This window comes from Pristis pectinata, chromosome 18 (assembly GCF_009764475.1).
Source record: "Pristis pectinata isolate sPriPec2 chromosome 18, sPriPec2.1.pri, whole genome shotgun sequence".
Classification (NCBI taxonomy): domain Eukaryota; kingdom Metazoa; phylum Chordata; class Chondrichthyes; order Rhinopristiformes; family Pristidae; genus Pristis; species Pristis pectinata.
The window spans coordinates 39,177,304-39,199,713 of record NC_067422.1 but is presented as its reverse complement, the minus strand read 5'-3'; the positions used below and the strand labels follow the sequence as shown (position 1 = coordinate 39,199,713).

At 42.3% G+C, this 22,410-nt stretch overlaps 1 protein-coding gene across 3 annotated transcripts in view; it reads left to right on the top strand.

The window, feature by feature from the left end:
• The window catches only part of LOC127580086 (jupiter microtubule associated homolog 2-like), a 54,744-nt gene extending 33,154 nt beyond the window's left edge, over positions 1–21,590 (top strand). The window contains exons 5-7 of one of the 3 annotated variants that reach the window (XR_007957777.1): positions 5,234–5,259; positions 12,456–12,521; positions 21,179–21,296. Coding sequence is in view for 2 of the 3 variants with exons in the window: in XM_052033294.1 (XP_051889254.1) it covers positions 21,179–21,312 (134 nt within the window). In the remaining variant the exon portion in view is untranslated. Of the gene's footprint in view, positions 1–5,233; positions 5,260–12,455; positions 12,522–21,178 lie in introns of all 3 variants that reach the window. The other 2 variants (XM_052033295.1, XM_052033294.1) reach the window with 2 other exon arrangements.
• Positions 21,591–22,410: the final 820 nt, after the last annotated feature.

The window sequence follows — 22,410 nt, the reverse complement described above, 5'->3', positions numbered from 1 at the left end:
TTAATGGCTTCCACCATCAGAACAGTCTTGATGAAAATTCATCAGCCTGGAGTGTTTTTTTCCACTGCTGACAGACCTGCTTATGTTCCTAGCATGTTTTGTTTTGACTTCAAATTTCCAGCTTCAGTAATTTGCCTTTTTTCACAGATGAGATTTATTTTTAATAAATTCAAACCATGGTGCCTAGTATCTTAGCTATTGCTCTTGGGCAAAACTAAATCGATCTTGCTTGCAAAAGTGAACAGTAATTTATTAAAGTATATGTTTGTGCATGAGCTAATGCTGTTAACCGACCTGAACTGAAACTTTGTATACTTAATGCAGATTTATTTTGGCCTGACAAGTGATACCTTGCTGATTAATTGGGTCTTCAGGTGTGTGGAATTGGTGCACTTTACATTAACTATACTGGTCCCATTCCAGTCACTGCATTCTGTGAATTTTTTGGTCTGTAATTTATACATAGTCCTGTCCCTTGAAACCTGTCCCTTGAAACCTGTCCCTTGAAACCTGTCCCTTGAAACCTGTCCCTTGAAACCTGTCCCTTGAAACCTGTCCCTTGAAACCTGTCCCTTGAAACCTGTCCCTTGAAACCTGTCCCTTGAAACCTGTCCCTTGAAACCTGCTGTAGGGGTGATGGTGATCACTGAATCTTAAGTGGCTCAAGATAGGCCTTTGTCCTCTTTCATTAGTCCATTGAGGTAAAAAACGTCTTAAATATCTTAAATACAGGTGTTGGGACATGAAGTATTACTGGTATACAAAACTTGTTGTACCCTTTTTAGATTAACTAAATTTTAAGTATTATGCTAATGAGATGTTTATTGAATTGGATCACCTTAAGTAATGTTAAATTAGCTTAACGTTATGCCTGTTTCCTGTGGAAGAGGGTATTGGGTCCTTATGGTTGGAAAATATACCAAATATGGGCTAGAGGCAATACATGGAACAAACCTTTCAGTGAATGTTCTGTACTAAGCTGGCAGCTCAGTGAATGTTGGGTCTCCGGGTGGCCATTAGTGTGTTGATTATCAGCAGGTTAATTAATGGGAGATCAAAATGCATCTGGATGACCTTGATTCTAGATTCAGATTAGTTGCAGACTAGTTTGTTATATACACCAGGGTGTAATGAAATTCCCTGCTTGCATGAAGCTCACAAAGTAATCAGTATACATGGTAACAATAAATAGTGAGTGCCAAAATAACAATGGTATATAGTAGTGCAAAAAAATGCTAAAGTGACAATAAGAGGTAGAATTAAGAGTTTGAGACCTTGACGGGATAGGGATGTGATAGAAGTGATTGGTTCAGGTGGCAGACTCTCTCAGTGCCCACATAAATATGGCTGAACAGAGTGCAGTTTTAATATTAGTCAACTATCTGAGAATTGAACCTGTGATTTATGGAGCTGTTTGGTTTTTTTTTTGCAGCAAGAAATGCAAGTTGATGTTTGGCTACCACATGGTGGGTTTTACAGGGAATCTTGTTGGCTTCTATGTATTGTGTAGGCTGCTTGTTAGTAAATGCACTGAAAGCTTCAAGGAATGAGTAAATAGTAATGAATACCAAAATAAATTGCAGAACACTGCTGCTGTTAGTGCAGGCTGTTTGCTCAGTGCTCATTTCCCAGAGGTTTACGGCTGGAGGTGCCTTACAGTTTCTGAGCATGTAGTGCACAGTAGCATGCTTTGACTGGAAATACTGACCTCAATCTTTGAACTAGTTTTCCATTATTCAGAATGGAAAAGTTTGCTATTCTATATTGGCTTCAGGATGCAGCAATGACCATATCAATACTGACTTGCCTTTTTATATAGGCATTTCCTTTAAGGGGAAGGATTTTTTAAAATTGCTTCTAATGTTCTGGTGACTTGGCTCAATGCATTGTACTTTATTCAACTTGTCTTTTGCATTACTTTCCATGTTTTAAGCTGCTGTTAATGAGCCTATGTCTTTGGTTCCAGTTGCCAGGACCACCACAGGAGCTGTTATTAGCCACTCTTCTGCATTTTTGGTTCATGTTCAGGAAGAATGCTGCTTTGTGGTTTTTGGCTTTACAGTAACTAGCAGTCTCTTTCTGATGTTGGAATAATACAGGAACTTTTGAACCCAACAACTGTCAACATTGGATTAAATGTACAAAGTTGTCCTGAGCCGTACTCATTTAAGGTGTCCAGAGTTGTAGGTTGGCTGGTTACTGCATGCTCTGCTTGCTGGTATTTTCACCTGTCTAAAACTTTTTCTTCTGTAACCCTGGTGTTAGTATCTGACACAAGAATTCAATGATGCCTTAGCTAACCAACTTAGTGTACCTCTGCTGGAGTGTGTGAACTTCTTGCCAGGATTGCAGAATGAATTTTTTATTTGAGCATGCAATTCTCTACCATTTCTATGCATGATGTAACATAATGTCTGCATTATTTTTGATGCTTGTACCCTGTACAATAACCTTTCAATGTATTTTCATCCACTTAAGTTTTGGAAGCCTTCTATTTTTAAGTGATGTAATACAGATCCTGGCACAACTGTTGTGTAACTGTTAACAGTATGAGCATAGACCTGAAGTGAATGAGGATTAGCAGGTACTTAATTTGCTCTGAGCCTAAACCTTCGCTAGAATTGTTTTCAGGATATCAACAGAATGTGCGGTGTTCAAAAGCCAGTCTGTAAAATGACATGCAAAGGGATAACTGCTTTAGATTTGTAAATGGGCTGTAATGGTATCCCAGCAATATGTAAATAGAGAAAATTATACTTGTGCTCAAAGCACAGGTAAGTGCATCTGCTGTGACCTTGCTAGGCTGTTGGATCATGATTCTAACTGGAAGTAAGAGGGATGTGCTATTAACTTGTTTGTATTTCAAAGTCTGGGGTTTGAATATTGAATTTTTCTGACTGCAATACCAGAATCTGACACTTAAAGCCAAGTCTCCATATGGTGTAGCTCTTATCCATACATTCTCTCCATATGTCTGCCATTTTCAGTTTGAGCGCAAGTTTACAAAAAAGACTGGCATCTACCCCCTCAGTTGCTGATTCAGTTGTGAATCTTTAAGCATCTGTATGAGTAATGTCTGAGTCCTTTTGTTTTAAGGTGTTCAGTAATTTCAATACAGCGCTCCACTGACCAGGCAGGTGCAGTACAAGAATGCCATGTACATTGGAAAAGGCAATCACCAGGCTGGTAGTTTGGAGTGCATCATTTTGATTAATGCATTCTGCTCTGTTGGCTTAAGCATTACCACTGAGCTGTTCGTGACTGGAGTACATGGTGAAAGTAAAATAAGAAAAGTACAACAAATCTTTAATTTTAAAATAGAAATGCACCACTCGCCAATTGCAATGAAAAGATGGAGTTTTTGCGTGTAATCCTGTACAAGAGCACTACTTGCCTGGAAACACGAGACTGCAGACTTGTAATTCGGAGCTAAAAACAAATTGCTGGAGGAATTCAGTAGATCAAGCAGCATCTGTGAAGGCAGAGGGATGGCTGACCATCAAATTATTTTCTTGCTACTTCCTTGACCTGTTTTTCACGGTAGAACTGTCTGTATTTTGGTCTGTATTTCTAATAAATGGATTCCTTTTAAAGGATAATGGATATGTGGAACTCTTGGATCCAAGTATTTTTTGGAAGAATTAAACATTTTGTGTGTGAGGCAAAATACAAATTGGGTGTGATCTTATTGGCAGCAAAACTCCGGGTAGAATGACTGCTTCTTGTTGCTGCCTTCCCTGGCTTTGTTGATGTATGCTACCTAACTGGGTGGGTTGGCTTGTTGGTCAAAGGTAGGGTGATTTACTGGGTTTTCCCCTATCATATGGAAAGATGAGGTTTGTGTGGGACTAAAGTGTTGGGCTTTGTGCAAAAAAAAAACTTTGCCACTTGAGGGTGAAAATATTTTGGTCTTGACAAACAAGTACAAACTCCATTTCCTGCCAATTGAAAAATGGAGGTGAGGGGCATTTTTTGGGCCCAACAGATGTTTCTGGGATGCTGTAAAATGTCACAAGCTGCAAGCTCTAAGCGGCAGTTTTCCTTGCCCAACTCCAATAAGAGGGAAACCTTCATTTTAAAAACTGCACACATTTTGGAAGCCGTTAAAGCTGTTACTATACACTGACAAACTCTGGCTCACTGGAGGTGTCTGGTAAGGCCAGTTTCACTGTTCTATTTAATCAAGTTGGATAATGTGCCCAGAATTGATAGAATGTGGAATAGGCCATTCAACACTTCTACAATGCTCTACCACTACTTTTGATCATACATCAGAAATAGCAGTAATGGGCTGTACAGCCCCTTGGGCCTGTTCTGCTACTTGATAAGGTCATGATGGAGCTGATTGGCCGCTTTCAATTTTCGTCTTTACCCATAAAGCCTGGATTAACCTGTGGCACAAGAATTATCTTCGCCTTGAATGTCCTTAAATAGGTTGGCTTCCTTTATTCCCTGATAGTACAGCATGTAACTAAGAATCATGGAATATTTAAATGTGTGTCCCTGTTCATCTATAGTCCTTTCCCAACTGTCTCGAGGTCAGAAATGTACATGGTACTCCTGGTCTGTTCTTTGCCAAACTCCTATTATAAGAATATTTTCCTACTTTTGTACTGAAAAGGCAGCATTCCATTTGTCATCCTAATTGTTGTCCTTGTTTGCTAACATGTCAAGAGACACCCAGTATCCCTGAACATGTTTATATATAGCGAAAGTAAGAAATTCTAAACCTTGCACGTTCCCTCTAGTGTTTGTGGTAATGTGGTAAATTGGTTGAATATCTTCGCTAAGTAATTAGCTAATCAAATTGCTGATTTTTAACTTGCTGTTCCAGCAGTCATGGTGACAAAACCATCGGTATGTGAAGGGAATGTATGGAAAGATGCTCTGAAGGATGACTTGATGCTTTTCAACTTTACTCCTGATATCTTAAGATTTGACTTTGAAACTGTATTTGTTTCTTTGACTTTGAGCTTTCTTTTCTAGTGATTTCTGCTGAATTGTGAAAAGGTTACAATATTTTGTACAACTTGAATGATATACATGAGTAATTGTGTACATGGTCTGCTTGGATAATGGGTAAAACCTAGAATTCTGTAAATAATATTTGGTCAGGTTGTAACCACATTCTCAAATTGGTTGCCATTCCCTTCAGACTTGTTCACGTGAAATATTTACTTGAATTGTGAAACTGCTGCTATCTTTGCTAACCTCCTTTCTCTCTCCTTTATAGTTCGCACTGGCAATTAGGAGTGTCAGGTAACAAATGCATGCACTATACATTTGAACCTGTCTTGTGTTTTGCGCTTGTGAGAAGGGAGATGGCTGGGCATTTATTTTAAACTTGCAGTTTCCATGCCTCCTGAATGAATTTTGTTTTGTAACAAAGTAAACCTTTTTCCTGAAATGAAGTGTGATGTCTTGAACAATGCGGTCTGTACAGGTCTGAGAATTTGCTTTTAGCTTGAAAACATTGTTCAAAATTAGTTTTATTGCTATGTCATTGGGAAAGCAGAGTGGTTCAATTACACTGGAAGCTGAACAACTAATGTAGGAGCACCATATTCTTGTGTAGTCCTTGCTATGTTTATCACAGTGGCAGCTAGGGCTATACATGTTAAGTTGGACTTAATTCAAAAGCCTCGTACCTGGATCGTCAAGCGTGTGTCATCACTAATTCTTTAAGACTGAGGATTTGTGAAGCAGGTTTATTGTTCGTAACTGCAGATTTGGCTTACTGTCCCCTGTACAAACCCTGTTTATCTTGGGTGTCAGTGAGTTATTTGTTTTCAGTCCCATCTGGCACACACTCACCATCATCTGGATGGTGGGTGTGTGCCAGTAGCAGACTACTCTTTCCTGGAATAGCCAGCATGATTATAAACACTTTGATTTTAAGCCTTTGAATGGGAAGGTTGGTGCCGCTCATCATATTTTCCCAATCTTGAAGACATCGCCCAACTGGCACAATATCAATGGTGCTGCCTCCGTTGGAGTGGATTTGAGGGTCAGTGTCATTCTGTATTTAACTGCACACCTGTGAGGATTGTGTGGTAGTTAGAACACAGAACAGCACAGAAACAGGCCCTTTGGCCCATGATGTTGTGCTGAACTAATTAAGCTAACAACACCACCTGCCTGCACATCCATATCCCTCCATTCTCTGCACATTTATGTCCCTGTCTAAGAGCCTCTTAGGTACCTCTATCATATTTGCCTCCACCACCCCAGCAGTACATTCCAGGCACCCACCGCTGTGCATATTTAAAATAAAAACTGCCCCGCACATCTCCTTTGAACTTCCCCCTCTCATGTTAAATGCATGCCCTCTAATATTAGACATTTTGACCCTTGGTAAAAAGATTTCTGGAGGGTAAAGGTACGTCCAATTAGAGACAAAGGTGGGAAGATGTGCCTGGAAGCTGTGGAAGTGGGTGAGGTTCTCAATGGATACTTCAGTATTCACCAAGGAGAGGGGTCTTGATGGTGCTGAGGACAGTGTTGGTAAGGTTAATGTTCTAGAGTATGTAGATATCAAGAGAGGATGTGTTGGAGCTGTTAGAAAATATTAGGACAGATAAGTCCCTGGGGCCTGATGGAATATTCCCCAGACTGCTCTGCGAGGCGAGGGAGGAGATTGCTGAACCGTTGGCTAGGATCTTTGAGTCCTCGTTGTCCACGGGAATGGTACCGGAGGATTGGAGGGTGGCAGATGTTGTCCCCTTATTCAAAAAAGGTAGTAGGGATAGTCCAGGGAATTACAGACCAGTGAGCCTTACGTCTGTGGTGGGTAAGTTGTTAGAAAGGATTCTAAGAGATAGGATCTATGAGCATTTAGAGAATCATGGTCTGATCAGGGACAGCCAGCATGGCTTTGTGAAGGGAAGATCTTGCCTCAAGCCTGATAGGGTTCTTTGAGGAGGTGACCAGGAAGATTGATGAGGGTAGTGTAGTGGATGTGGTCTACATGGATTTTAGTAAGGCGTTTGACAAGGTTCCATATGGTAGGCTTCAGAAGGTGAGAGGGCAAGGGATCCAGGGAGGCTTGGCTGTGTGGATTCAGTATTGGCTTGTCTGTAGAAAACAGAGTTGTGGTGGAGGGAGTGCATTCAGATTGGAGGGCTGTGACTAGCGGTGTCCCACAAGGATCAGTTCTGGGACCTCTACTTTTCGTGATACTTATTAATGACTTAGATGAGGGGGTGGAAGGCTGGGTTAGCAAGTTTGCAGATGATGCAAAGGTCGGTGGTGGTGTGGATAGTGTGGAGGGCTGTCGAAGCTTAGAGGGATATTAATAGGATGCAGAGCTGGGCTGAGAAGTGGCAGATGGAGTTCAATCCAGAGAAGTGTGAGGTGGTACACTTTGGAAGGACAAACTCCAAGGTGGAGTACAAGGTAAATGGCAGGATTCTGGGTAGTGTAGAGGAGCAGAGGGATCTGGGGGTTCATATCCACAGATCACTGAAAGTTGCCTCACAGGTGGATAGGGTAGTTAAGAAAGTTTATGAGATGTTACCTTTCATAAGTCGAGGGATCGAGTTTAAGAGCCAGGAGGTAATGATGCAGCTCTACAAAACTCTGGTTAGACCACACTTGGAGTACTGTGTCCAATTCTGGTCGCCTCATTATAGGAAGGATGTGGAAGTGTTGGAGAGGGTGCAGAGGAGATTCACCAGGATGCTGCCTGGATTGGAGAGTATGGATTATGAGGAGAGATTAAGGGAGCTAGGACTTTACTCATTGGAGAAGAGGAGGATGAGGGGAGACATAATAGAGGTATACAAAGTATTCTTGAAAATAAACTATCTATTCCTCTTTAGATAGTGGACAACCAGTGCCCCTTTCCCAGAGCACCAATGCTCAATACAAGAGGGCACGGCTTTAAGGTGATGGGTGGGAAGTTCAAGGGAGATATCAGAGGAAAGTTTTTTACCCAGAGTGGTTGGTGCATGGAATGTGCTGCCTGGGGTGGTGGTGGAGGCTACGTTGGTCAAGTTCAAGAGATTGTTAGATAAGCATGTGGAGGAATTTAAAATAGGGGGATATGTGGGAGGAAGGGGTTAGTTAGTCTTGGGCGTGGTTTAAAGGTCAGCACAACATGGTGGGCCAAAGGGCCTGTATTGTGCTTTATTGTTCTATGGTTCTAATTTGCAGGATTATCACCATTGCCCTCACCAACCACTCCCTGGGTAAAAAGACCTTCCTCTGATATCCCCCTTGAACTTCCCACCCATTACCTTAAAGCCATGCCCTCTTGTATTGAGCCCTTAAAGGAACAGCTTTAGCTACTCTCCAGTCCTCTGGGACCTTGCCTGTGACTAGAGAGGATACAAAGATCTTGGTCAAGGCCCCAGCAATCTCATCTCTTCTCTCAATAACCTGAGGTTTATCTCATATTATCATGCTTGCTGCAAAGCAGTGAACTTCAACAGAATATATAGAGCTAATTTTGTGGTGCAGGGTGTTCTAGCAAGTTTCCAGACCCAGTTCACCCTGATTTTAATTAAAGAAAACACTTGATGGTCAGGCAGCACCCTTGCAAAATAACTGTATTTCAGATCAGAGATCCTTTATTAGAACTTGTTTTTCGTTTGATTTTAGTTGATCACTAACACCAGCTCATCTGGATGACACCCAGGTACTTGCTGTGGGGTTCCTGAGGAAGCTGCCTTATGAAGGAAATCTAAAGTTCTTTCCCAGCATCCTTGTTGCCCAGGTGGAGTATTCCCCTCTCCAAGGATGGAGCTACCAGCTCCGGGAAGTGGCACTCTAGTAAACACAAATTACTTGCAAGCACCATGCATGCTTTCTCTGGTGTTGATGCTTGGGTCAGCAGAGCAATGTTGTCAGCATGGGTGAAATTTTGGTATTTAGTGATTTTTAGCAAGGCAAGACCTATGTGATTTTCAAAAAGCTTGTAAGCAGCTACAGCAAGCAATATTGTATGGTTAGGGGAATTGAATACAGAAAAGTTGTGCATCAGTTATATAGGATATCGGTGAGACCACCATCTGGAGCACAATGTACAATATTGATCTCTATTTTTGAGGATGTTAATATTGGAAGTTCAGAAGGTTTATTAGGCTGATACCTGAATTGGGAAGTTGTCTTGAGGAAAGTTTGGATGGGCTTTTATCTGCTAGAGTTTAGAAGAATGAGGCAATTTGATTGAAACAAGATTCTGACAGTGGATGTTTCCTCTTGTGGGAGAATCTCAAGCAAGGGGTCATGATAAAGTAACTTGCACATTTAAGACATGGTACAATTTCTTTGAATCTTTTGTAGTCTGCTTCCACTGCCCTGAGGAATATTCTTTGAATATATTAAGGCAGGATTAATAGGTTCTTGATGAGCAACGGTGGGAGTGTGGTGAAAGTTTGTCACCGGTAGATGGGTATGTAAAGTTGAGGTTAAAATCAGATCAGCTATGATCTTTGAACGATGGAGCAAGCTTGGGCAGACTGGCCTCCTATTTTGTGCAAAGAATGATTGACGGAGATGAATTTGCCAGGTAGATGGCTTTATCCCCCACAGCTTTAGATCTGATTGCTTTAATCTAGTGCAGCATTGGTGTGTGCTGAAGATGTTTGTATTTGGCTGTCTTGAAGGGAAATTGTCCCACTTAAAATTGTTAAATGTGGCCTCTGGAGGAGCAATAGGAAACCCTAAGTTGATGTGGTAAATCATGATGAAAAACTAAGGAAGATGCATGTGCATAGATAAGTGGCCAATGGAGGGAAAGGATTTGAGTTAGCAAGATTTGATGGATCAAGTTTTCACTGCCATCTTCGGTGTGTAAAACAAAACTTTAGTCTCTCCTCAATATCTCAAAGTATATAAAAACCAGAGAATATTGAACTTGTACAGAATGTTAGGCCAGAGTTATGTTGTGTGGAATTGGTGTTTAATTATAGGAAGCATTGGAAAACAATGGAGATGCAGTGTAAACTTGCCTGCATGTTAACCAGTACCCAGTGTTGATTATGGGGTGGGAGGGGGGGGAGGATGGTGGTGGGGCGGGATGGTGGTGGGGCGGGGCGGGAGGAAAGAGAAGAAGCAAGGAAGCTTGAGGCATTTACCCAGGAGCTGGAAAGCTCAGAAGCACATGGTGGCAACTTTAAAGGTTGTGCTCGAGTAAATGAGATTGTTTCCCTCCCTACCTTGGTTTACAGTTTGAAAATGAGTGTGAAAATTAGAGGGTAATTTGTACAACTGTGCTGCAAGCTGCTTCAATAAAACCTTTTGAAGGGAATATTAATAGGTATGGAACAGCTTGTGCAGTGTACTTGAGGACAGACTTGAAGTAACAAATGACTGGTTTCAGTGTTGGAATCTTTATCAAAAATCTGCCTGAGAACAGATAAAATTAAGTGTACAATGTTTGGTTGCCAGCTACAGTTTTAAAAAAAATTATATTCAAAGTTAATTCAAAATTGTCCAGGATGGAGACATGAACTTGTCTTTCAATAGTTTAAATTTGTAAGTTGGAAAACATGAACTTTTGTTGAGAGTATTGGTGTGGGAAAGTTAACACAAGTTGGTTGGTTTCATCCAAAGGACATGGCTTGAATTGCTCTCAATCAAAATTCCTCAGCTTTCGTATTCCAATAGGTTTTGAATGGGGCTGTTGGCTGAGCCTCTTCATGCCCTTTATCAAACTCCATTAGCAAACTATTAAGGAAGCCAAAAAAAAATAAGAGTAGCCTGTTTGGCCCTGCCATTCAGCAAATTCATGGCTGGTTTTTATTTTACCTCAGTGGCACTTTCCTGCATTATTCCCACATCAACAACACCCTGTCTCATATCCATTCATTCTACTTAGTATCTCTAAATCCAGAGGCAACTGGTGGAAATGGCATTCATGCAACGATCCTGCCAAGGCCCCTTAAGAACTCTAAACTTGAGTAGAAGTCAAGTCTGCTTAATCTCTCCTCACAGGACAAACCACCCCTATTCCCCCCACCACCACCGCTCTTCCACTCCAACTCCCAGGAATCAATCTGGTGAACCTTTGTTTTACCTCAGTTGCAAATGTATCCTTTTGTATAGGGATGTCAGAAGTAGGAATGTGCCTTCATAATTACAATGTTCAATTGTATTTGCAATTCCTCAGCAAGTGAAGTCAGTCCATGCTTGCACATATCAAGACCAGGTTCCATTCAGGCATGGGCTGATGAGTCTCGTACCATTTGTGCCACAAATGCAAGTCAATGACAGTTTCTAAGTCTTCAGGCATGTTGCTCTTGGCATTCATGGTATTGTCATTGTCAAGTTACCAATCAAAATCTTCGGATTACCATCGACCAGAAGCTCTACTGGACTGGTCACACAAACTGTGGCTATAAGAGCAGGTCAGGCTGGTTATCCTGACTGCACTGGAAACCCCAAAGCCTTCCCACCATGTGTAAGCCACATTTTAGGAAAATGAAGTCCTCTTCCTCTTTTTAATATTGGAATGGCCTTCATCCAGCCAAGAAGCTTGTCACCATCCAAGTCAAAGCAGACTGCTTGATTGGCACTTCATCACCATACTCATTCCTTCTACTCAGTGGATTCAGACCCAACAGCATCTCCCAACCCTGCAACCTGTATCACTGGGGACAAGGGATGTAAGTGCTAGGGAACATTGCCCTCCAAGTCGGTGTCATTCCTGATTTGAAAATGTATTGTTCCTGTGTCCAAATCCTGGAACTCCCCAACCGAATTGGGAGTCTGTGGTTTAAGGTGGTTCACCACCACAGGCTATTAGCAATGGGCAGTAAATGGTGACCTTGCCACTAATGTCCAGATCCATAGCCACCACTTTCCAGCACCTTGAAAAGGAGGTCATCAAACCCTGGGAATGCATCTGTTTTTGAGTCCCACTAATTTTTAATGCTAACTTCTTTCAGTTCTGTTTTGTTTGTCTCAACTATTTAAGTACTTTGGCTTGTGGTAGTAATTTGGATATTGTAACCATGCTCTGGAAATTTCTGCTGGATAGTTTTTTCTTGGGCAGTCCCTCAGGATTGAGAATTATTTACTTCCACTTTGGGTTCGGAGGAAGCAGAGGTTGATGTGGAACTACAGACCCTTCCATTGATGGGCCAGGTGGGGTGAATGAATGGTTTGTGAGGTGTGATTTAGCAGGCTTCGTGTACGCTTCATGCATTGACTTCGGTTCTCAATACTATTCTGAATGTTGCTTCATGCTTCAGATTGCCAGGCATGTGTTGGGATGCTACATCTTTTTTTTCATGGGGGCTTTGAGAATATCCTTGAATCTTTTCCTCTGTCTAACTGAGTCTTTCTCTGACAGGTTGTTAGTCTGTTATTGGGCATGTGCACTTAAATAATGCCATGCATTTTCCACTTGACTTAGACAAATGGGAGTTCAATAAAAAGATGGCATCAGATTGCAGCAGTCCCTCATTACTGCAGTGGAATCTTATTCTATATTTTGTTTCAACATTTAGTGAACCTGAAACTATTAGCTTCCGACTTGGATGAGACTGGTAACCATTAAACCATGCAGGCATCAGGTAATGAGACTGGAACTGTTGTCAGAGCTCAGTTTAACACTCTTTCTCTAGACATTAACCTCAGAGCATTTCATTTTTTAATGACCCTCTAACCCAGCCCTATTCACTTTTTCAAGCAGGGACCATTTTGGCCACTAGCTCAAATTTAACACATTGCTTGCTGCTTCTACTTTTAGAGTGATTTGTGTAACTAAGTCTGTGCTAAATAAGTATGATAAATAATCCTCTATTTAAAAAGGGAAAACGTATGGTATTTCAAAGGCAGCTGTGCAAGTAAACTTTAAGGTTTGTATTATTCTGTTCTGATTTTAAAACCTGTTGTTGCTGCTTGACTTTGTTCATGTAGTATTTGTAGTCTGTCATCATAATCTTACTAAGCTAGATCAAATTTGTTCCTCCTTCATATTGAAAATGTGCATTTATAGGTAAATATACTGTCAAGATATTTGATTGTCTATCAGAGGCCATGTTCTGGAAATAACCACCAGTTCAAACTTCATGATGTCATTTGTCTGAAGTTCCACAATTTCATTGCACTGTTTAGCACAGTCAAAAATGTGACAAAGATGACACACATGTGGAGGGAGTTAATGCAATTAGAAAACTCCTTGTACTTTCTTTGAATTTAGACTAGAATTCTGACTTAGATTGCTGAGCCTTTGGCTAGGATCTTTGAGTCCTCGTTGTCCACGGGAATGGTACCAGAGGATTGGAGGGTGGCAAATGTTGTCCCCTTATTCAAAAAAAGGTAGTAGGGATAGTCCAGGGAATTACAGACCAGTGAGCCTTGCATCTGTGGTGGGCAAGCTGTTGGAAAGGATTCTTAGAGATAGGATCTATGAGAATTTAGAGAATCATGGTCTGATCAGGGACAGCCAGCATGGCTTTGTGAAGAGCAGATCATGTCTCTTAAGCCTGATAGGGTTCTTTGAGGACATGACCAGGAAGATTGATGAGTGTGGTCTACATGGATTTTCGTAAGGCATTTGACAAGGTTCCACATGGTAGGCTTCTTCAGAAGGTCAAAGGGCATGGGATCCAGGGAAGCTTGGCCATGTGGATTCAGAATTGGCTTGCCTGTAGAAAGCAGAGGGTTGTGGTGGAGGGAGTGCATTCGGATTGGAGGGCTGTGACTAGTGGTGTCTTACAAGGATCAGTTCTGGGACCTCTGCTTTTTGTGATTTTTATTAATGACTTGGATGAGGGGGTAGAAGGGTGGGTTGGCAAATTTGCAGATGACAAAGGTTGGTGTTGTGGATAATGTGGAGGATTGTCAAAGATTGCAGAGGGACATTGATAGGATGCAGAGCTGGGCTGAGAAGTGACAGATGGAGTTCAATCTGGAGAAATGTGAGGTGGTACACTTTGGAAGGACAAACTCCAAGGTGGAGTACAAGGTTAATGGTAGGATTCTTGGTAGTATGGAGGAGCAGAGGGATCTGGGGGTCCATATCCACAGATCCCTGACAGTTGCCTCGTGTATAGGGGAGTGAAGAAAGCTTATGGGGTGTTAGCTTTCATAAGTCGAGGGATCGAGTTTAAGAGCCACAAGATAATGATGCAGCTCTACAGAACTCTGGTTAGACCACACTTGGAGTACTGTGTCCAATTCTGGTTGCCTCATTATAGGAAGGATGTGGAAGCATTGGAAAGGGTGCAGAGGAGATTTACTAGGATGCTGCCTGGTTTGGAGAGTATGGATTATGAGGAGAGACTAAGGGAGCTAGGGCTTTACTCATTGGAGAGGAGGAGGATGAGGGAAGACATGAGAGAGGTGTACAAAATATTAAGAGGAATAGATAGAGTGGACAGCCAGCGCCTCTTTCCCAGGGCACCAATGCCCAATACAAGAGGACATGGCTTTAAAGTAATGGGTAGGAGGCTCAAGGGAGATATCAGAGGAAGGTTTTTTTTTACCCAGAGTGTGGTTGGTGCATGGAATGCGCTGCCTGGGGTGGTGGTGGAGGCTGATACGTTGGTCAAATTCAAGAGATTGTTAGATAAGCATATGGAGGAATTTAAAATAGAGGGATATGTGGGAGGAAGGGATTAGATAATCTTAGGTGAGGTTTAAAGGTTGGCACAACATTGTGGGCCCAAGGGCCAGTATTGTGCTGTACTGTTCTGTTCTAATACCACCCTCTGTTCTTCCAACAGCTTGTACAAATGAATTGTAATTGAAATATTTCAATTTTTGAGACTGAGTTTTGAAAAGTGAACTCTGGAAATGTTGTAATCTTGTTCTGAAAAATGGTTGTGATGCTGTGTTACTGGAAGTTTGTTTTTCATCTAACCGGAGATTTGTTGAATTCTAGTGGAAAGGATGTCAGTCAATGCCAGGTTATCCACTGTGGATTCTCCATCTTTTTCCTTCCCTTTCAAGTAATTTGTGAATCTAGGGAAGAAAACAATTTAAGGACCCTGCCATAAGATGCCCATCTTGAATCATTGTGCATAGTTATACTGTCTCATACGCTTCCAGTAATGCCCGAAACTCCTGGTGATTCAGTGCACTTGGACCAATAACATTGACTACGTCTACAGCCAACTGCATGAGACTCTGCGTCTCACTATATATTGTTTTTACTTGACCCAGAGTTGCTTTTTGGCTTTATGCAATGGAACATGGTAGACCTGGGTATTTCATCCATCTACTTCTTGCATTGGGTGCATAGCCTGTGGGCAGATGTTAGCTTAGACATTATTCTTGACAAAAGATGGGTAGGGAAGCCAAAGTGTTGCCCCCTTTCAACTTTCAAAGCTATTAAACAGTATTTCTTTTGGAGAAACAAAACTATATAATTGTAAAACACATTTATCTGTACTTTCATCTGCAGCACCAAATTATGGTGCTGCCAAAATATCTGCAGGTAACTCCTGACAGTTCTTTCCACACTTCCTCCACCTTGGTCATTATGGTTGTCAGGCAGCCCACACATTTCCTTTAGGGATGCATTTTTGTTAAAGTCAGCACATGGGATTTCCACAGTAGCCAAAAACCCTTGGTAATCTCTGCATCAGTAAATGCCTTTACATGTCTTGGTAAAATTCATGTTTTCAAAAGATACCTCTGTAGAACTCCACAACTGCCCTCTAAAAGATGAGCAATAAAAGTTAGTGAAGCCGCAAATTATTCAGTTTTACTTGGGCTACTTCTAGGTGGGTAACTTTTTTATTCAAATTTGTGTAACATGTTCTAAATTGTGCTTCAATGCAGAATGTTATCTGTTCACAATTTAAACAAGGTTTGTACATACTGAATTTTGATGTCTCATTGTATATTGGTTAACCAAGCCCTGTACTTATCCTTATCTCCTGTACACCTGGCCAAATATTTCATGAAGTGGATACTGCCATGACTAATAGTGGTCCATTTCCAATGGTTATGATCATTTCAATAGCCAATTAAGTTGTAGTTTGTGTCCATAGGAGTTTATTTCTGTGCAACTGCCAGTCTAGTTGAGTGATCTTTGACAGAGATGTGCTTGTAATACCAATAGTGTGGTACAAACAATTAGTCACACTTGGCCATCGGGACCTGCCAATGGCTTGTTGACCCTTAATGAAAAATGCTTCTCTAACCAGCCTCTGGTAATTTGCCTGCATCATGATTTGTCAGGTCTCTCCCATTTCATTTTTCTAAGGAATGTGGCCTCCTTATTCTGGCTACCATAGTGTATCACCTCGTACTTGGCTATATTAAAGTTCAGTTGCTAACCATGTGCATATTCTACAAGTTTGTTAAAGTCTTCCTGCATTGCCAGATCCTATAATTACACCTTCCTTCCAATGGAATTTTCTGAAAAAGTGAAAATGTATTTGTAATAACAGGTCAATTTGTTTTAAAGTACAAGTGGCTGTTCTTCCTGGAGCATCCTTTCCTGCCTCGTCAATCCTGTGTAAATCTGCTTACAATCTCCCTTCTGTGTATTTACAGTCACGCCAGACGTAATGGTTGTATATCAGGACTTTTTTGAAAATTTGGATTAATTCAATTACAAACCATTATCCATATTTCTCCAAGGAATTTGATCGTGTTACTCTGTTTTAGACCGTGATTACTAGATTACATAGAATCATAGAAATTTGCATGTCAGATGGTCACCACTCTGCTTTCACCATTCTAGGTGAAGAGACATCTTTGGTTGTCCCATCCTAATCAAACCCATACATGGCCTACACATCTCACCATATCACAAGGGAAGATTCATCCTGAGCAGCTGCATCTGGTCAGGTCTAGCGCCACCCACATGGTCCCATTCACCGGGGCATATACATAGGGGAATTGTCATCCACTCGGTGTTCTCCCAGTGCACTCCATGTGGAATAATAGATTTGGGAATTGCACACTTGCAAATGTGAGTTAACATAGCAGCATCCCTGAAAGGCTGGGGATATTCTCCTGCCAGTGACACCTGTATCACTCCCTTAACTTGACACAGTCTTAAATTGCTAAGCACATGTTTTGCTTTCAGACATTGATCTGTTTTGCAGAACCTACACTACAGGTTTTCTTGAGCCTAATCTGCTAATTAGGATCCATTTCCCCCTTAGGTAGTGGTCCATTCCTAGAATTTTTAACTAATTCTCCTGTCTTTCACCCGGAAAACTTTGTTTTGTACAAATCTAGTAATCTCACCTCTATCAAATTCACCATTACACAGACTGCCTCATGGTGCATGTCATGGTCTGCCACTGAATTGGGATTGCCACTGGCCATGGGGGCCTGAGGCATGTTTTGGGAAGATGGCCTCTTGTTTATTTTCTGGGTTTAGTTCATTTGTGAGCTTTCCAGGGGAAGGTTAGGCACAACCCTGCCATTCTGTTGTGTATACGACTGCAATTCCATTCCTGCACTCTTCCATGATGGCTGATAGTGTCATTGTACAGTGGATTACATACCCTGCCTACAACTGGTGAAACATATAACTGAACACATTTCACTTGCTAAGCAGTCTGTATGGGACTTGGTTGTTACCTCATTTGGATTTGCACAAGTATATGGAGCTACTTCTATAAATTCTGTGTGGTTGTCTGCTAATCACTGGAGCATAGTTACTAAATCTGGTTGGCACAATTCCTGAAATGATTTACTTTTAGCCCACTCTCCAGATCAAAGGACTAGTCCAAGGAACTGGGCCATCTCCTGCCCGATGTCTTCCTGGGGTTCTTAACCTGGAACTCAGCAGCGCAGCTTCAATTGCTCCTACTTGTTGAAAACAGAAAACACTGCATACATTGACTGCACTGACTAACCCAAAGAAACTCCGTGTGGGCAGCTATGGAATCCAACCAAGTCCACGTAAACCTCTGTCCCTTGAAGGTGAAGGCAAACACTGGTGTTCTGGATACAAGGGATTTGACCAGTGGCTGCTGCTGAGCACTGGTTGAGCTGGGGATGCTTTGACCAAGTTGGTCACTGCAACACTTGTAGAGCACAAGCAAGAGTGTTTTTATTTGGAGCTCTCATCTTCACTGGCCAAATGGTGGTGTAGCAAATTCTACTAAGATGCCACATCCTCTTCATTCTTTAGAGATTCTCTTGTCTCAGGGATCCGAACATGGGCTATCTGTCGATTCGGAGTTTTGTCATTTTCTCAATCGTGTTGCTGGATAACAAAAGGCTTGGCATCGTGTACCAGGCCCGATAACCTTTGGACACCACGCTGCAATTTGTTGCATCTGTCTGATGTAGCCCAAAATGGTAACTAATCGGAAACACTGATTCTCTCTCCATAGATGCTGCCTGACCAGTACTTTATTTCTTAAAGCTAGTTTATTAATTTTTTTTCTCATCCAGTTTTTTCGATCACTTGATCCCATTTGTAAAGCTTCTACCTCTGAGTATGAGCAGGACTATCCTGGCAAAAATCTCATTACTTCAGCCTGCTCTTGTCCCACAACTTGCCTTGTCCTACTGTGACTCTGTCCTTTCTCCCCTTGTCCTGCCCCTTCCCACTTACATGCCTGACACCTTTGTCCTCTGCCACTTTGGTAGTTTCCAACTTCCTGCCCCCAGTCAGCTCACCTTCACCACACATCTAGTCCTCGACCACCTCAGCCCCACACCAGGTAGGTCTGAGGGCCTTTCACTTGACCAGAGGCCCAGCCAATCCCCCTCTGCTATGACTTGCCTTGCTCAACACCTCGCACTGAACAACTTCAACCCCACGCGCGTTCTCCAGCCACGTGAATCCTGGCAATGCCTGTCCCTCCTGGGATGTTGGAAACACTCCTGCTTGGGTCTGCTCCGTTTTTCTGGTGTATTGACAGTACAGGTGCTGTTTCCTCCAGTTGTACAGAACTCAATTTGTTACCTTTGCTTCCAGTTTTCACACTGTTCACTTTCACATGATCCGCATCTGATTCTTGACTTCCATTACAAGCCCACAGACTCCCACAACACGACTGCAGCTTCTCCCACCTTGCATTCTGCAAGTAATCTACTCCATTCTCCTGGTTTCTCTGGGTCCTTGGTATCTGTTCAGGTGAGACTTTCCACACCAGTATTTGGATGTCCTTCTCTTTGTGACCATGGCTGATGAGGCTCTCAAATGCATCTACTTTTATCTGACCTACTTCTCTTCCCCCTATCACCCAGTGCCAGGGTTCTGCTCGTCTTTGCCTCCCATCCCACCAACCTTACCGTTCGCTGCATCTTCCCCTCCCTCTTGCGTTTCAAAAGGACTGTTCTTCCAGCAACTCCCAAGATTGATCTTCCATCTTTTCCTGGCTACCCCTTCCCACGGCAGCTTCCCATGCAACATCTGCCCTTTCTCACTCCCATCACATGAAGTAGTGGCCACTTGCACTTTGAAATTGGTGCTTGTGCTGTGCTCTTCTGCAATGAAGAAACCAAATGTGGATTGACTGCTATAGCAGGACGCCCTCATTGGTCGACAAGGTTGACTGGTGCTGGTTGCCTGTCACTTCAATTCTACACCCCACTCCGACCACCACCTTTGGCCTACGATGTTCCAACACAGCCCAAGCTTGAGGAACAGCACAGCATCTCTCATCGAATCACTTTGCAGCCCTCAATCTGTCAAATTCCGCAATTTCAGAAAACCAGCCTTTGCTATTTGTTCAAACTGGCCAGTTCTGATACAGGATCAAGTTGCAACTTCAGTAAAGTTTGTCTCTCATAGATGCACCTGATTAGAGAATGTCCAGCATTTTATTTCAGATTTCCAGCAACTGCTTGGTTCTTCAGCCCAAGTTCCAGTGCTTTTCTCTACTGGCCTGATTCACCTCCCTCTATTTACACCTCCCCAGACAGATCAGCCAAAACTGATCATTCATCAGTATCTCTCGGGCCCTGTCAGCATTTGCAACCTGAACAATCTTGTTCCCCAGCCAATCGCAAACATTCCCCTTGTTCTCAGCCTCTCCTCCCACAGTTTAAACCACACTTGTTTTTCTCACTTTTCCAGTTCTAGTGAATTTCATTGACCTGAAACAATAACCTAGCATTATCTGTTATTCCTTCTCTCAGCTGGTCTTTGTGTCAACAGCCAGTTGCTGAGTCTGACTGGCAAGTGTGACATCTTTGTGCAAGGAGTGATTCCAACCATTGGAATGGTCAACCTTCTGCACCAGCTTGCCTGTGTTTGATCAGCCAGACCCACTCTCCCAGGGAAGCATTCTCCTCCATTGTAACCTTGTCTGAGTCTGTAATGTGCGGATCTGAGCAGTCAGTTCAATAGTTCTTGTGGATTTGGAGAGGTGGAGAGAGAACCAGAGACAAACATTACTGGGCTAAATTTCTACTGCACATGCAACAATCCTGGTTAACAGTATGCACAGTCCCAATCCTTTAAACTCTCTGTCCCAAGCAATGCCAAATGCTTTGCCCAATAAGCTTGTTACGTGAAGTTCAGTTAGATGCACACATGGATGACCACAAATGTGCTCTTGTGCTTGGATATCCAAGTGATTTGTTCATCTGTGACCTACTTGTGGTTTTCTCTCCTCTTCCTGGAAATCATGTGACCCACAGAATCCAGTCGAGCAGTTAAGCTATTTCCAATATACATTTAAGCCTTGTTCTACATTTGACGCCATGGTCTGTATCCAGTGCTGCTTCAGTTCTTGTGTCTGAACAGTTCCTGTTCTCAGCTTGTCTCAGGCTGTGGAGCAGCAAAGGCCCAAAATCTCCTGACATCTTTTTTCCTTTCAGATAGACCATGTTGCCTACAATTTGTACCTTGGGAGCTCCGGTCTTTGTTCAGTGGTAAAGGTCCCATTGAAAATTCCATGCATTCCTGTGAGGTAGTATGTTCAGAGTTTCCTTTGGGAACTCTCACTGTCAGCATCCTGCTCTGTAACCTTGTCCCTGTGAAATAGTGGCTCACCTCTGCGCCAATGTACCCAAAGGATGATGTCCAAATTAAAGCTCCAATTTGTTGAGAATGTTTAACTGCTGTTGCTACATTGTGGGTGCTGTTGGTTTCATGCTTGTGTAGAAGTGCTGTTTATCAAATGCCCTCTGCATTGTCCTTTAATGCTGTGTTTGCCTTGTCTAATTTTGCACTGCTGTATTGAGTTAGGTGTAACCATTCAATAATTTGTTTAATAAATAGGAATTTAAAAATTTCCTATTTCACGTGGAACTGCAGATCTTTGGTCTAATTTTTGTCTTTTTTTTGGTCCCCCAGCTGAAACTGCAAACCAACCAGAGGCCCAGGGAGAGAAGGAAGAGTCCGTGCCCAGCCCAGTGTCTGCTCAACCTGAATCATTTCGGCCCAAGAAAGTCCCACCCGGTGGAGTCTCTAGCCTTGTGCTGGGATAGGTCCACCGTTCACCTCATTATCTCAGCTGCAGACTGAATAAATGTTGATTTTATTGTAAACTTAAAATTTGAGCTTCACCATTTTGTATTGGCACTTTACATCTGAATGTTTCATAGGTGCTCCAAACATGAGGTCTCCTGGGAAAGGCATGAGTTATTTCCTCCCTGTGATGTAAACTACTGAGTGTTTGTTTTTCATGTGACTTCAGACTAAATTCTGGCATTTTGGACTTTGTATTGGGTGTGATTTGTGATGCAAATAAAAAAAATACTCCAAATGTGACTGACTTCATCCTTCAGATCTTCATGCACAAACTGAATGTTGTGGACTTAGCCATAGTGTGTATGGAGTTGGAGTAAATTATGGGTTTAAAAGCCTGTTCTCATTGGGAGGAGAGAATAACCTGAAGGAATGGGGGGACTGGTGAGGAAGAAGTGAGCAAACTGATGTCATCACAACTTTGTTCTGAGGGGTAGAACTGAAACCTGATCCCATGCTCTCACTGAACCTTGTACCAACCAAAGGATTTAACTTTCCCTTTCACAATCCAACCATTACCACAGAGGCTGCTGTCCAGCTCATCCCATCCCAGCCATTGAACCCACACTGCAGTGCAGAAATGGCTTGCTGGAATATGGTCAGTATGGTAAAGGACTGGATCCATGGCTGAAGACTTTTTAAATCCCTTATTTGACCCGCAGCAGTTGAATCTGGCTGGACTTCACTGGGTAGCAAAAATGGACACAAGGTAATGGATGCAGCTGAGTCGATGGCTGCTCACTTGAACCTTGTACCAAAGTGCCTGAGGAACAAACTGCAGGTTTTGGACTTTTGCTAAATAACATCAACCCCACAGAACAAATGACAGCAAATCAAGTTTGGAAACTGCTACAAAGTGGAGAGTATGTGGAAATTTTAAGTATTTGAATTTAGCAGAAATAATTGTATTGGAAAACAGTCAAAATTCCTTCAAAAGCTAAATGTTGGAAGGAAATGGTCTCGAGTGGAATTTGAACCTGACTTGGATACAGATACTACTAACTGGACCTGGGCTGCCTTTTGTTTCAAAGTACACCAGTCCCTTTGTTTAGTGTTGC